This window comes from Papilio xuthus, unplaced genomic scaffold (genome assembly GCF_000836235.2).
Source record: "Papilio xuthus unplaced genomic scaffold, Pxut_1.1 DF824655.1, whole genome shotgun sequence".
Lineage (NCBI taxonomy): Eukaryota > Metazoa > Arthropoda > Insecta > Lepidoptera > Papilionidae > Papilio > Papilio xuthus.
Genome location: NW_013533994.1, coordinates 1091568 through 1106462, shown reverse-complemented (window position 1 = coordinate 1106462; position 14895 = coordinate 1091568). Strand labels below are relative to the sequence as shown.

General features: G+C 32.2%; 5 protein-coding genes across 7 annotated transcripts in view; 3 read left to right on the top strand and 2 right to left on the bottom strand.

The window, feature by feature from the left end:
* Kua (Plasmanylethanolamine desaturase Kua) overlaps positions 1 to 1420 on the top strand; it is a 6599-nt gene extending 5179 nt beyond the window's left edge. For all 3 annotated transcript variants that reach the window (XM_013325924.1, XM_013325922.1, XM_013325923.1), the window contains exon 5: positions 923 to 1420. In XM_013325924.1, coding sequence (XP_013181378.1) covers positions 923 to 1183 — 261 coding nt within the window. In that variant the 3' untranslated portion in view covers positions 1184 to 1420. The remainder of the gene's footprint in view (positions 1 to 922) is intronic.
* Positions 1421 to 2410: 990 nt separating this feature from the next.
* RpL35 (ribosomal protein L35) lies at positions 2411 to 3742 on the top strand. Its single transcript, NM_001312411.1, has 3 exons — positions 2411 to 2440; positions 2732 to 2868; positions 3494 to 3742. Exons 1-3 carry the CDS (start codon positions 2438 to 2440, stop codon positions 3723 to 3725), a joined length of 372 nt encoding a protein of 123 aa, NP_001299340.1. The 5' UTR covers positions 2411 to 2437; the 3' UTR covers positions 3726 to 3742.
* A 1712-nt stretch (positions 3743 to 5454) lies between these two features.
* Ubc4 (ubiquitin conjugating enzyme 4) lies at positions 5455 to 7626 on the bottom strand. Its single transcript, XM_013325991.1, has one exon. It carries the CDS (start codon positions 7517 to 7519, stop codon positions 6920 to 6922), a length of 600 nt encoding a protein of 199 aa, XP_013181445.1. The 5' UTR covers positions 7520 to 7626; the 3' UTR covers positions 5455 to 6919.
* Positions 7627 to 8280: 654 nt separating this feature from the next.
* pofut1 (protein-O-fucosyltransferase 1) lies at positions 8281 to 10685 on the top strand. The gene is made up of 4 exons (XM_013325895.1): positions 8281 to 8507; positions 8725 to 9177; positions 9998 to 10283; positions 10383 to 10685. The coding sequence occupies exons 1-4, from the start codon at positions 8423 to 8425 to the stop codon at positions 10681 to 10683; spliced, it is 1125 nt and encodes a 374-aa protein (XP_013181349.1). The 5' UTR covers positions 8281 to 8422; the 3' UTR covers positions 10684 to 10685.
* A 95-nt stretch (positions 10686 to 10780) lies between these two features.
* Positions 10781 to 14033, bottom strand: LOC106127693 (WD repeat-containing protein 55 homolog). Its single transcript, XM_013325894.1, has 5 exons — positions 13670 to 14033; positions 13006 to 13376; positions 12590 to 12707; positions 11694 to 11862; positions 10781 to 11489 (listed from the first exon to the last, which is right to left on the bottom strand). The coding sequence occupies exons 1-5, from the start codon at positions 13758 to 13760 to the stop codon at positions 10991 to 10993; spliced, it is 1248 nt and encodes a 415-aa protein (XP_013181348.1). The 5' UTR covers positions 13761 to 14033; the 3' UTR covers positions 10781 to 10990.
* Between the last annotated feature and the right edge of the window lie 862 nt (positions 14034 to 14895).

The following is a 14895-nucleotide window of genomic DNA, read 5'->3' as shown; positions in this document are numbered from 1 at the left end:
CCCCCACCAAATTCGCTTTCGATGTCATGTATATTATGTTCTATTTAAAAAAAGAAACTTGTCCATCGTTAATTCGTTTATAATTCATAGCTTTTACGCGGCCGCATGAATAATTAGTAATAACCTTCAGTAGTTAACAACCGATCGATTTAATTACAAACAGGAAAGTATGAGTGCGGTCTATGAAGATTTGTAATTTTATAATAAATACGAAAAACTATACAATAATTACTATTGAACGTAATTTCATTTATCAAAAAAATCATGTATAGTCAGCGTCATATAGATCGTAACAGACATGATATGCAAATATATAGGTACACCAAAAGTAATCAATTATATCGGTACAACAAAAGTCCTCAAAATAATAGATACATTCACCCTGCTCAAATACATCGGTACATACACAGCGTCAAATATATGAGTACATGCAAGGTGCCCATAATTATCGTAGCAGCGACAGCGTCATAAGTAACGAAGCAATCAAGGTGCGCAAGAAGATCGTAACATTTGACAAAATTGAATTCTATCTCTATAGTAGGTAGTTCAACAACTACCATAGTTTTGAATGAAAGAAGATTACAGGTAACAGAGATACGTCATGTATCATAGAAGAAGTCTGAGAGTTGTTTCAGTGATTAGAGGAATTGAAAAGCAAAAGATGGAATGTGCATGTCATGAGAGTGAATTCTGATATGGACATTTTTAAACCTTCGACCTTGATTTTTTTTTCGCATGGGGACTTGTCGGGGTTCTCATATATTGTTCCAAACATTCCGATCTATTTCCAGCACGCAAATTATTAAAGCTACGAATATTTCATTTCACCGTTCAGAATTATGCTTACGATGGTAAAAAAATAGTCCGGGTATTTTTTCTTTTTAATTTACTGCCTTTTTACTCTGCTCTTGTTCATCTCCAGATACACAAATGGTCACATACGTACTTCGGTCTGCCGGTGTGGGTGGTGTGGCTGCAAGAGTGGCACATAGTGCTGCCTCGCCGCCACCACCGCATACACCACGTAGCGCCGCACGAGACTTACTTCTGCATCACCACTGGTTGGCTGAACTGGCCCCTGGAGAAGCTGCACTTCTGGTCGACATTGGAGATGGTCATAGAGGCGCTCACCGGCTGTAAGCCCCGCGCAGATGACATGAAGTGGGCTCAGAAGCGTTCCTAGGAACGGTTGTTGCTCTTGTATTTTTCTACGTCGGCAATTTGCCCTCAACTTCATACAATTGTTATTGTTAATACCGAGCCTTAAATTTTGCTAAGAAATATTTTAAAATTAAGTATAAAATGCTTTAAAAATACATAGTTACTTTTAAGCTAAGTATTTATTCAAATCATATTTAATTATTTTATTGTAGATGGGAAGAATTGAGTAATATTTTATTTACACAAATGGTGAAAAAGGTTAATAAGCTAAATATAAATAACTTGCACAATAAATTAAATTTATGAATGTTTAATATAGCAGCTTATTTTATTTAACATTTCTATACGATGATCCTAAATACAAGATGATTTAACCGTTTGACAAAGAGGGTAATGATTATTCCCGCGGATGTAAGTTTGTTTTTATTTTGTGGGTTTGTATGAATGTAAATACCATAGCGACGAGCTAGAGCCTAAACTACAACCAATTTTTGGAAGTCAGGTGTCATTCGATTCGTCTTCTGCCCCGGAGTGTCATACGGTGCATTACATCGGCACAATACACACACGTAGAGATGAAATTCTAAAAAAAAAATATGAAAGGATAGAGTTCAAATCTCACTCAACATAATTTTTTCTTTTATGTTTCTTTCTTTCGATGTTATCAAATATAGAACCTTCTTACTTTGCATGTATTTATTCATGTAATATTGAAGTTATACTTACCTTAAATTGAATTATTAATTTTAATATGATTAAGACATATCCTTTTCATTATGTAGTCGATCAGGGTAAATTATGGACGAATTCAGGCTATCTCAACGACTTTGACTTATGCTGGGCCAGATAGCCTTATATTTTATGTATATTTTGACAAAAAACCAACCGCGATACTAGCGCCTTCCGTCAGTTCATATATCCTTGTTTGACTATAGAGTCACTTATGCCCACCGGGTCAAAATAAGTTTGTTGAGCTATACTATGGTCTGTAATCGTACACGATAAAATGTGCTTGTATTTTTTTTAAATAAAACATAAAAACTTGCTGTACTGTAAACTCCTGTTAGAATTTCATTACAATTTAACACTCAAAACACTGTTTTATATACTTTTGCTTTATATAGCCTGTGATAAAATCAAATGACATAAATTATCTCAGGTCATACTCTTTGCTTTGCTCTTTTTCTTTGCCGAATGTCAACGCTCGTATGAAAATTCTGTGTCTTTCAAATTTCTTTATGTCAAAATAGTGGTGACAGGTGGTGTAATTTTCAAAATGGTACGATATTTTTAAGTTAAAATCCATTTTTAGGATTGAAATCAGTAACTAAATATACAAACTTTTAATCGCATAGTGTAAAGCGACATAAATTCAACACATGCTAAAAAATATTTCTGTAATTCTGATTGTATTGAAATAGTTATTGATTCTAACCTTAACAATGGGACAGCTTTGCGTTGTTTTCATATTCATTTACTATGTTACTAATATTTTAAACTGCAAAACAAAGTTAAAAGTGGTGTTATACAAAGAAAGTGCATTAGTTTTATTCTTCATTTCTTAAAACAGGGTAAAGTCAAGTGCTCCGAATTGCGAACTAAGGATAAGAAGGAACTCTTCAAGCAACTTGAAGAGTTGAAGACTGAGTTGACAAATCTGAGAGTTGCCAAAGTCACCGGTGGTGTTGCTTCAAAACTCTCCAAAATGTAAGTTAATTATGACCAAAAATTAATAAAACGATGACATTTCTTATCAGTTTAAACTATTCGCTTAAAATTTACAACAAAGTAGACGCTTTGTCAGTGTGTAAACGTGTAGGCCAATCGTTTATTATGATCATATTAAGATATTTCATGTGTAAATAGTTATAAACCTTTCTTAGCTGGACCTGGATCCAAAAATTATAATTTTACAATACCAGAAGTATACCTAGTTATTTTAGTATTTGTACACCAACAACAAGATACCTAATATTTTGTTGTTGGTGTACCAACAGAGGATAAGTGTAGGCAACTATACAACTACAATTATTAAAGATAAATTCTCATATTTGTTTATAAAAGGTCTTAGTGCATAGTCTCATTTGTGATAAACTCTATTAGCCTTTTATACCAGGTCCTGATCCAACTATTTAATCATAAACTGCGCTTTAACCTAAAAACTAGTAGCTAAGCCAAAGGATTAACAACAACAACTTTAGTAGCTAAACCAATTATAATGAAATTTTGGTGTTGTGGTTATCATATACTACCTTAATATTTGTTATGTTCATAAAGGGGACAATGTTGCTACTAATTTGTACATTGTTCTGATGTAATTGTTCTTTTACAGACGAGTTGTGAGGAAAGCTATCGCACGAGTCTACATTGTTTACCATCAGAAGATGAAGGTGAATCTCCGAAATCACTACAAGAATAAAAAATACAAGCCATTAGACCTTAGACCCAAGAAGACCCGTGCTATGCGTAAGGCTCTAACAAAACATGAAGCCAAACTGAAAACACGCAAGGAAATTAGGAAGAAATCCTTGTTCCCACCTCGTGTTTATGCTGTGAAAGCTTAATAAAATTATGTAACATATGCTTTGTTTTTCTTTTATTTGTCACAATTTTTTTATTTATTAATCTTAATTTTTCATGTAAGAGTTTACCAATTGTGTAAAACATCATGTCTTCATAGCAAAGTTTGTTAATGATTTGGTAGCCAATAAGAAAAACAGCCTGTTCTCTATAGATGTTGATATGATTGAGAGTTAATGTAATTATGGATTGGTTCATATCAAATGGAAAATGCGTCGAGATTATCTATCATCCGTTGCATCTATTCGGTGAAAAGAGATCTGATACATTGCGCGTGTGATCAGTTTAGTATCAACAGAGAGGTTGTGTCGTGTGATATTGAATTTTAAAATGAAGTCTATTGAAATAATTGCTATTTGAAAGCAACGAGACCGAAAAAGGAATCGTCGATATTGGTTACATCCTCAATAAATAAAAAGACTATCAAGTGGCCGAATTATTTGCTGACCAACAATACGGAAACGAAATAGATGCTGTACGCTCGATACCGTAACGTACCATCTCAAGTGTTTTTCTATACATTTGACTAGAGACCGACAAAACGCGACCGATCCTCCGGTATAAGTTAACTGGCCCTATAACGTGTACGGTGTACGTGTACGTATCTTTGATTCTCCGAGTTTCAAAGATTTACGAAGGGCCTTAATGCCCGCTTCGCCCATTTGCCTCCCGTACTATGAGTAGGTTCTTCACTAATATAACAGTGGTAGACGCCAGCGCAATATCTCTTGCTCGAATTGGTCGGCTCCACAGGTGTATTACCATGACTACAAATGACAGGCGTGAAGCGGAAGCAATTTCGCCTCATGAGTGAAAGAGGAGAGGAAGCACATAAAGGGATAAATACCTTTCCTATGAGTTCCCTTCTCCGTCAAATCCATTACACTCCCACCTTCAAAGGAAAGTGGACTTGAAATTATGCCTCCGACACGCACAATCAGAAGAATCACAGAATTGCTTTTACTAAAGTGTCTGTGTCTTCTGGCAACTATATAGATTTGCTCCATCATTTTAAAAATCGCACCGACTTTTCTCACGACGATGTTCACAATGGCGTGCGACTGATGATGGCAACAAAAGAATAAAATGTCGGCGATTGGCAATGTGTAGGAACCTCTATGTATTGCTTATGTCGCTTAACGACAAAAATTGCCGGGTTTCGAAGATTTATAATGTCTTGTGCACGAACGGACTTAGGTAGGCATTGTATCTACAAGTTAAAGTCACTTGGTATTAGCGAAATCAGCGACCGTTTGCTTGTTTTCCACATTTCTGTTTAATTTTATAGGAACGACATTTTAGGATCATAAGACAACAAGCAAATGTTGATTGTTGCAGCGAAGTTTCATAGTACGAATAATGCACTAAGTTTTCAGGTAGTCAATTGTGGACAAACATACAATGATTTTTGATTACATAGAGCAATCTTTCCCGAAGTGGGCAATAACGCCCCCTTGTGGGCGCTGCAGATCTCAAGTTGCGGGTTATAGTAAAAGTTTCGTTTAGAATTCTCCGTTTATATACATATAAAGATCACAATAATTAATTAATTTGAAGTTATAGTGGTTTTTAAATATGTGAAAATATGGGGGCACTTAAAAAATATTTATTCTCAGTGGGCGGTAGACAAAATAAGTTTGGGAACCACTGACATAGAGGATGATAATTGATTAAATGATGATGATGATTGGAAGAAAAAGTAATACAAAATAATTGTTTTAAATTCATATTTTTATAAATTTTCACATATATACTAAAACAAAAATTACATACAACACTTTCTCTAGTTCTTGATGACTTTTAGATGTATCAGTCATCAAATTTACAAAACATTAAACTAGTTACTAATATTTATGTACTTTATGGATGAATTTTCCACAACAAAATCATTTACAATGTCAATATGACAGGAGAAAAAATGCACTTGCCTTAAAAAGTTATATAAAAAATTGTGTTTAAATATGTGACCATTTTAATTATAACAATTCAGAATAATAAGGATTGTCATCATGAAAATGTTTATAACAAACTTCAAAAGCTTTACATGTGGCAAAATTAAAGGTACTATATATAGTAGCGGAGTATGGCTAAGAAAAAATATAAGGTAATGATTTTTGTGTATCCAATTAATCATGTGAAACAGAAATCTTGATTCATAATTTTACAAATACATATATAATTTTGTGGTACAATGGAGGCACTTAGGAAACATTGAGGCTCAAGTGTTTCATAGAATTAACACAGAGCTCCAAATGCAACCATGGGCTGTAACTGCTAAAACTGATGTCCAAATATTGTAATCCCTCAGATTCACTTTCAAAAACAAAGATAAATATTTTTATCTGTACATGTGTTATGGCATTGGAAAAACCACAGTAAAATTAAAAAGGATTTTCAGTTTTACACAATTAGTTGGTTGCTATATTGAGGCCTATTAATATTTCACCTAAAAACAAAATTCAAAACCAGTTTACTTCTTTACAGATTACACAATTTATTTAAAAAAAAACCCATCACATATACTATAATTATTGGAATAGTTGTGTATTTTTTACAATTATTATCAGTTGGTTAATCCTTTAGTAATTGTAAAAAATTAACATTTATTAGTACTTGGCGACAGGTTTAGTCCCTTTCAATAACTATCACACAGCCAAGAAATTTAAAAAATCATTTATTATTGACCATGAATCAAAGAGAAAAGATAAATTTATTTTTCCCAAAACTAAAGTGACTATGTCCTAAGACTTTATTTGTTGCATAATTTACCTTTCTTTTTTTACATTTTCAATATTTAAGAAAACTTTTTAGTCTTCTTTAAACATATATCAAGGATAAAATAAACTGAATGCATTTAAAATAAAGCTAATAATATTTTATGTTTCATTAACAATATTGTATACTACAAGCGAACTTAAATGTTTTTTATTAAAAACCCTAGTTTTGAACTTGAAACAAAACTACATGAAAAGCACATCTAGCTTTAAGTATGTACCATAATAAATGGAAAAGCAAAGGAAACTTGTTTTCCAAACACAATTTCTTTTTATTTTAATTAATGGTAAAATATCCTTAGTCCTGCATATATAAAACTCTACCAAAAACACTAACATATGTGAGGTATCATTAATTGCTGTGTGTATGTATCAAACTCTTAAATTACAACAAAATAGCAAGACTAACTGAACAACTGTTCTGTAGCTCGTTCTAACTCCCAATCAAAAGTTGACAATGCCACCCGAGCCTGATTTTCATCAACACCCATATCAGTAAGCATTTGCACCTTTTGCACGAAATCTAATATCACGTTTGGACCACCTGCATAAACATTAGTCCAATGCTGTGCAGTTAAGTGAAATAGTTCAATGTTCTCCCTATATTGTTTTGCAACAACCGCATCCTGTGGGTCGTTCGGTTCCGCAGCAGAAAGTAAAGCCTGTATAGAGAGTAGCACGGTCCTCAGAGTTAACGCTGCAGCCCATTGATCCTTCAAGATATCCAAACAGATCGCACCTGTCACTGAGGATACATTGGGATGCCAAATTCGCGTCAAAAACCGAATTTTAGGTGGATTAAAAGGATATGTCTCCGGTACTTTTATCTCAAGAATGAATTTTCCCCCTTCATATGGAGTTTCTGAAGGACCAGCTATTTGTCCTTTTAATTCTGTCCAGCTGTTATTAACCAGTTCTAATTTCAAAGTTCCATCCGCTACTTCCTCGCTTTTCATTACTTCTTTAAATTCTCTTTTTATACGTTTTGCAGCTATATTAGCCATTATTGCAATTTTTTTTAAACTACTTTAATTATTATAACTTTACCTTTTGAGTTATCCAAGTAAATAAATGACAGGCAAAAACTAGATTTTCTTACCAACATGAAGGTAAAAGAAAATGGCGATTAATACTACTATCAAAGAGTACATAAAATACCAGAACTTTCTTATAAATAGGTCTGTGTATTGGTATGTACCAATGTGTACTAATGTCACAAATTTAAATAATGTTATGTTTTATAAATAAAAGGCAGGATTTAAAAGCATATAATAACATTTTCAGACCCTAATTGTTTGCCTGAAATTAAATTAAAATGATTTAAGTCGCATTTTTTTTTTGCCCGCCTCGATCTCAAACACCAATCATAGCTCGCGACGTCACTATCAATGTGTCGTCTCTAGTGTATCTCAAACCATAGCGCGAATAACTGTGGACTATCGAGAATCGATCTTGAAATAAAATTAATCGAACAAATGGGTACTATAATTTAGGTATTTTATAACTTTTTGAATTTAATACAGCTATTTGGCTATGTATTGCACAATTAATAAAAAAAAATTAAATACATTTCTTCTTTGTTTATCAGCACCACAATTTTTGGTTTATTGTTTTACTTATTTACGTTGTTATGAAGAATAAAATAGGAATAGAAAGAAATAATTTTACTTACAATGTAATTCAAAAACAATAGTCACGAAATTTCCGATTGCAAATTTTATAAGAACAACAACCAAAAATCGAAAACATTCCTTATCGATTTTACTCGACCCATATCATGAATTGTCAAAGTAATCTATCGTAAATAGACACAATATAAAATAAAATTGGAATAAAAGTAATAAAGATGTTGTCTGGGTTATATTTTGCGATTTCAGGCTCCTAATTACGTGCTAGAAAGAAGAAAGATGTTGCTGATTTTTTTAGCATTTAATTTTGTTAATAGTTTAAGTTATAATAATGATGGATATGTTGTATATTGTCCCTGCATGGGTATGTTATTTTCGACTACTTGTGTGCTTAGTGATTATATGATGGAATATGAGGCTAAATGATTTTGAAATATAATTTTGCCCAAAAAGAAACGGCAAAATCATCTGATTCGAAGTATGATGGATGATATTGTTACGTGGAATTTTCTTCCCGTTTTATAAGAAAATTCCTTTTTTCATAGCTTACTTAATTTAATTCATTTTTCATAAATTTTCAGGTAGATTTGGTAATCAAGCAGACCACTTTTTAGGAGCCTTAGCATTCAGTAAAGGAATAAACCGTACACTTGTTCTGCCACCATGGGTTGAATACCGGTATGGAGAAATGAAGTCAATTCAAGTACCTTTTACTACATATTTTAAAGTGGAGTCTCTGGCTTTATACCATAGAGTGATTTCAATGGATGATTTTATGAATGACATAGCCCCTAATATTTGGCAACCACAAAAAAGAATATCTTTTTGTTATGTCCAGAGAAGTGGTGAAGTACAAAATAGTTGTAATGCAAAGTCGGGAAATCCTTTTGGCCCTTTTTGGGATACTTTTAATATAGAGTTTGTAGGTTCCGAATTTTATGGACCACTGAATTATGATGCCCATAACCAAGCAATGATGGGTAAATGGAAACAAAAATATCCATTAACAGATTGGCCAGTTTTAGCCTTTACAGGTAATTTTTGTAATATGTTTACTTCTTATTTTGTTGGACCAATTAACATAATGGCTTGACTTCTCCTTAACAGAGGAAGCTAAAGGATGCAAAATAATTTATCAAATTATCTTAAGGGTCAGGTATCATGCAATTGTAGGGTAAGCCAAGCATGGTGTTGTAGGGTAAGCAAGGCATGGCCAGTTATTTGGAAAGTTATGGCTAATTTTTATCAATAAACAGGTAATTAACTGTTTTACTTTAAAAATAAAGTTAGACTCTGTTTAGTTAAACACATTATTTAACACTTAAACCACCAATGATTGATATCACAAATGTCAACATGGCTACAAAAGAGTATGTTTTAACCTAAAATATGCAATACTGCTTCTAGTAAGGTAAGTATGCTCTTTCTGAGTTCAGAAGAAGCTTCTTCTCCATTGATCAAAGGTAGGCAACAAATCTCCACCACTTCTAAATTCAGCGTACCATCCTATAATAAATAAAAAGTAGTTCCCCAACCAGGTCCTTTATATAATATATTTATTTCACAATAATTAGGTGTTTATGTAGAATTAGTTGCATACATACATTATCAATAAATATTGATCTCTATAATCCACTGGAGAATAGAAGCTGTGATATTTTGTGCCAATTTTATTGTCTTCAATTTGGTATAAAATACCACAACTTGTATACTTTCCATTTGATTATAGATGAATGGATTATTGCATAGTAGCTGACATTTCCAAGTAGCAACCTTTCCAATAATATCCATAGAGGTCAGCAAATATTTAATTAATCCATATTCCATAGTGATTTACGATTATTAAACTTGTAGGTGCTCCAGCCAGCTTCCCTGTTCAAGAGGAAAATGTGCACCTACATAAATATTTAAAATGGAATCAAAACATAGTGAATAAGTCAAGAGCTTTTATCAAAAATAATATGAGCGGTGGAGGTTTCATAGGTTTACATTTGAGGAATGGTCAGGATTGGATAAGAGCTTGCCAACATGTTAAGGATAGTCCAAGATTATTTGCTGCACCACAATGTGTGGGTTATAAAAATGAAAGAGGTTTGTTAACACAATCAATGTGTTACCCAGATAAATCAGATATAATAAAGTAAGTAAACACAAAGTTGGTTATGTATTTTATTTATTTTGTTAAGTCTTACATATTTTTGTTGAATACCAATATTTTCTAAGACATTTTTATTTTCAGACAAGTGAAGCGAGCATTGAAAAAATTAAATGATATAAAATATATTTTTGTAGCTTCAGATGCAAACCACTTAATTGATGATTTTAAGTTAGCTTTACAACAGTTTGATGTAAGTATTGTAAAATTGGAACAATCAAACCCTCATTTAGATTTAGCTATATTAGGCCAAGCTAACTATTTCATTGGCAATTGTGTGTCCTCATACTCAGCATTTGTGAAGAGAGAAAGAGATGTCAAAGGCTTACCTTCAGAGTTTTGGTCATTCCCAAGTCCAAAAAAGATTAAACATGAAGAACTATAACATACAGTTGTTTCATTTTTTTTAGTTAATTCTTTTAATTTTGGAAGTTTTCTAAATCCTTGAAGTATTTCAAACAATAATAAAATTAAATGCTGATGTCTACTTATTCCCTACTGCCATAAATCATCTCTCGTTATTTCTCTCGCATTAAAAAACAGTTTTGTTGCAATGCGAAATAAATGTTACATTTTTAATTCTAAGTTTTCTAGAAATCTAAGTATGTAATAAGTTGTTTTCTTGTAATTAACAGTTAATATATAAACCCGGCATAATAACAGCTACATGCACTTTATTTTTACAAAAAAATTTACACAAGACCCGAAAAAAAGTCGGAGGCATTTTTTACGCTACTTGAAGGTAGATTGTTGCTCATATCCTTTCTCTTATTTTGTTTATGATTTACATCAATAAGCGAGTCAATTGTTTCAAAGTAGGATATATTCCAAAATTTTACATCATTATTGTGAGAACATGATGCTATGTACTGTCCATCATGACTGATATCCAGACATTCAACAGGCAAGCTGTGTTGGCCCACTATTCCCAATTGTCTTTGAGGAAACATATGTGCTGCTCTTAAAATTCCATCTTCCCCAGATGTCACAACAATATTTTGTGTAACTGGAACCATGCATTGTAGTGAATGTTTCTCACCCACATACTCATCACTGTGCAGACCAAACTCCATCCAATTAAATAGGTAGAGTTTTCCTTTTGATGATCCTACCAATAATTTGGTGTCCGAGCGGAAAAGTCCCATACATGTTAACTCTGAATCATAGTCTTCCGAGGTTGTGTATATTTTACTGAAACAGAATTCAGTGACACAATTTTTATATTTATTTTCTAATAAGTAGTCATCTAAGCTAACCTTTTGCACAAATCATTATAAGAAATAAAACATATTAATTCTAGTGTTGATTCTTACTAAAATAGTTTTAATAAGCCTTTGCACTATATGTATTATTAGCATTAGTAAATGTTTTCATCACAAACAGATATTTACATACCTGCCTTTTAAATCTATGGATGTTAGAACTCCGTCGCCACCTGCGCAAACTAAATATTTTTCAGATTCATTTGTTATCATGTCGGAAACATGTTCATCACCAATTTTTATGCTTAAAAATGGATCCGGTTTCCTGAGATCCCACAGTTTAACAGTTCCTCCATCATCACCTGTAAATAATTAATAGCACTTAATACTCTTTTGTTTATATTTTTATATCCCTATAAAAATCCCTTTCCGCTTTTATATTGCTGAAAGATTGCTACGAGTAATAATAAATTTCAATTTTATGTTAATGTTTCTCCAAACAAACAAGTGATACAGTTTGTCTATTTTATGATATAAGTTAGACAACTAACACCTTCGAAGGATCGAAAATATGTAATGAATGTTAGTATCCTACGTATTGGATGGGTGTCACAGTGTTGGACCAGACCTGCATAACGAACAACTATAAGCTATTAAGAATTGTTCTTGTTCAAAAATAGACGAAACAAATAAATGTTATAATTAAGTTGTTTTTTAGTACATATTAAATTAATTTTGTTTTGTCTTACACAGTTAACAGAAAAAAAAATTAAATACCTTATTATCTCAACCCCTCAATATTTGGTTTAAAATTTTATTTCTTTATTTAGTTTTGAATAATTAAATATGAATTAATATAATAATAATTTCAAGCTGCATGAAACAACCATCGCAACTTGAAAAGATTGAAAACCGGTTTTACTCAACCCATCCCTAATAAATTGCCAAACTATTTGTCATATGATGGACAAACTGTAGCTGAATATGGCAACAGGTTTTTCTCTGCAGTTTCATTTGGATTGTATTTCAATTGGGGTAATAATAAAAATAGTTTATATAAAATATAATTTTTGTTGTATCTAAATTTACCTGTTACAAATTTGTTGTTTTCTAAACATAACAACTTGTAAACTGGTTCTTCATGCGCATTTTCATAACAGCGCTTTAATTTTCCAGTTTCTACATCAGTAGCAATAATTGCTTTGTCCTGAACAATACAAAAATAATATTAGCTGTATTATAAATAAATTACTGTTAAACTTGTACTCTTTCAACACTTATTTAAATATGACAAAAATTTTAACTTATCTTACTTATTATAAATGTGAATGTTTAGATGGATGTTTCTTTGAAGCCATCTCCCTGGAAAGGCTACATGGATCTCGCTGAAATTTGGAACATTGTCTGGGAGAACACACAGGTTCTTATTTAGTTTGTTTTTATTACGCCCGAACGGAGTTGCGGGCAACAGCGAGTTTGAAATAATAAAAATAGTTATAACTTACTTTTCCAGCTGTAAAAATTATATCACCTGCTTCATTGAATTCTATATCTCTACAAGCCTTAACATGTAACTCCAAAGTGTTTAACAATTTGTTTTCATCATTATTATATTCATATAGTAATACATCACCCATTATGTTTGCTAAAGCAATTAAATTGTGAGATGGACTAAAAGACATATCAACAATAAAATCTTCGCAGGTTATTGCGGGAGGATGATCCCTTGGTTTAGATTTCTCTACCTTGATAGCTTTAACCACTTCATCCTCCTCATCATCACTTTGATCTAACTCACTATTAGATCTGATTGTTTCGTTTTCTGCTTCTTCCATATTTGATGGCTCACCTTCTTCATAATCGTCAGTATCCGTATCTGGATTTAAATATTTTATAGTGATCAGTTAATAAAATGTAATATGGGAAATGTTTTAAGTCATTTAGTTTAACATCAGTTTGTTATGCAACATATAACTTCAACAATGACAAAAACTGGAGCCAACAGCATTTGTTAGTGATAATGATGTTTAAGAATAACACTAGTACTAAAAGTTTTAAACAAAATATTTCTATTTTAAAAATCATAACAATAAATAAACAATGATCATAATTCAAGAATTAAGTAATAAAAATGATAAATGCATAAGAATTAGATTTATTGAAACTAACCAAGGACACCCATTTCCCCACTTTCATCACTGAAATCAGTATCACTATCGTCTATTGACTTCTTATCTAAATCTCGAAATTCAATACCCATTTTCTTTTTCTTTGTTTTTATACAACACGCACTTGATATCTGTTTATTATAAAAACATAAACTTATAGTCCCACAAGGACCTTATGGCACTCGGACAAAATTAATCAATAACGATGTCATCTTGACAGCGTCACATTTTGACCAATAAGGGAGGAGCCCTCGTAAACTTGAACCTATTTTATGTACTCTGACTTGAACCGTTGAGTTGGGGTCAATAAGTAAATTATTTGTTCGCAGCTCGATGCGCTAACTGCGATGCACTATAGTGTGTCTATTTAAGATATATTAGTTTGACAATTCTATTGACAATTCACTAGATATGGCAGTAAAATCGATTGAGTTTTTTCGATTTTCGATGGTGTTCTTGGGTGTTCTCATAGAACTTGCAATCAAAAATTCGTGATTATTCTTTTTGATTTACGATATAAATAAAATTGTTTCTTTCTATTCCTACTTTATCCTTCATAATTACATAAAGAAATAAGACATTAAAACAAAAATTGCGGTGTTGACGACCAAAAAAAATTTTTTTTAAATTAATTGTGTAATAAATAGCCAAATAACTTTAATAAACTTAAAAAGTTATAAAATACCTAAATTTTAGTATAACATTTGATCAATTAATTTTATTACAAGACCGATTCTCGATAGTTCACAGTTATTCGTTGTGCGCGACGGTTTGACACTATGACAACCGTCCATTTAGTACGACATTAATCCTCATACAAAAATAGTTCGATATTTTACAAGCGTTAGTTTGCAAACTAATCTATCTTAAATAGACACACAATAGTACATCGCAGTTAGCGCATCGACCTGTGAACAGATAATTTACTTATTGAACCCCAACTCAATGTATGTATGTGAGTCAACGAGCCCCGTGCTGCCGGTGGCTAGTACCTCGGAGCTTGAAACGCAAAACAGAACTGGTTGCAGCAATGTAGGTACAAATTGAGCTGAGATGCGAGCCGGTTCACTGATTTGCTTTTCACATGTAAGCCAGGCAGACGAAACTCTATTAGTCTATGGTACAAATTGAACGCAAACGGAGATCCTCCATCTTGAAAATTGTGTCTATCCCACTCATAAGTTTCTCTATAATTTTTGGGCTGTTTAAAAAAAAACCATAGTGCAT

Excerpts from the sequence above, each read along its gene's own strand:
- LOC106127693 (XM_013325894.1), bottom strand. The coding sequence starts at position 13,760 with ATGGGTATTGAATTTCGAGATTTAGATAAGAAGTCAATAGACGATAGT. Across the intron at positions 13,377-13,669 it reads TGGGGAAATGGGTGTCCTTG|ATACGGATACTGACGATTAT; the intron begins GTTAGTTTCAAT and ends ATTTAAATCCAG. Across the intron at positions 11,490-11,693 it reads TCCATAGATTTAAAAGGCAG|TAAAATATACACAACCTCGG; the intron begins GTATGTAAATAT and ends ATTCTGTTTCAG.
- RpL35 (NM_001312411.1), top strand. Across the intron at positions 2,869-3,493 it reads GCTTCAAAACTCTCCAAAAT|ACGAGTTGTGAGGAAAGCTA; the intron begins GTAAGTTAATTA and ends GTTCTTTTACAG.
- pofut1 (XM_013325895.1), top strand. The coding sequence starts at position 8,423 with ATGTTGCTGATTTTTTTAGCATTTAATTTTGTTAATAGTTTAAGTTAT. Across the intron at positions 8,508-8,724 it reads TGTATATTGTCCCTGCATGG|GTAGATTTGGTAATCAAGCA; the intron begins GTATGTTATTTT and ends ATAAATTTTCAG. Across the intron at positions 9,178-9,997 it reads GCCAGTTTTAGCCTTTACAG|GTGCTCCAGCCAGCTTCCCT; the intron begins GTAATTTTTGTA and ends TTAAACTTGTAG.
- Ubc4 (XM_013325991.1), bottom strand. The coding sequence starts at position 7,519 with ATGGCTAATATAGCTGCAAAACGTATAAAAAGAGAATTTAAAGAAGTA.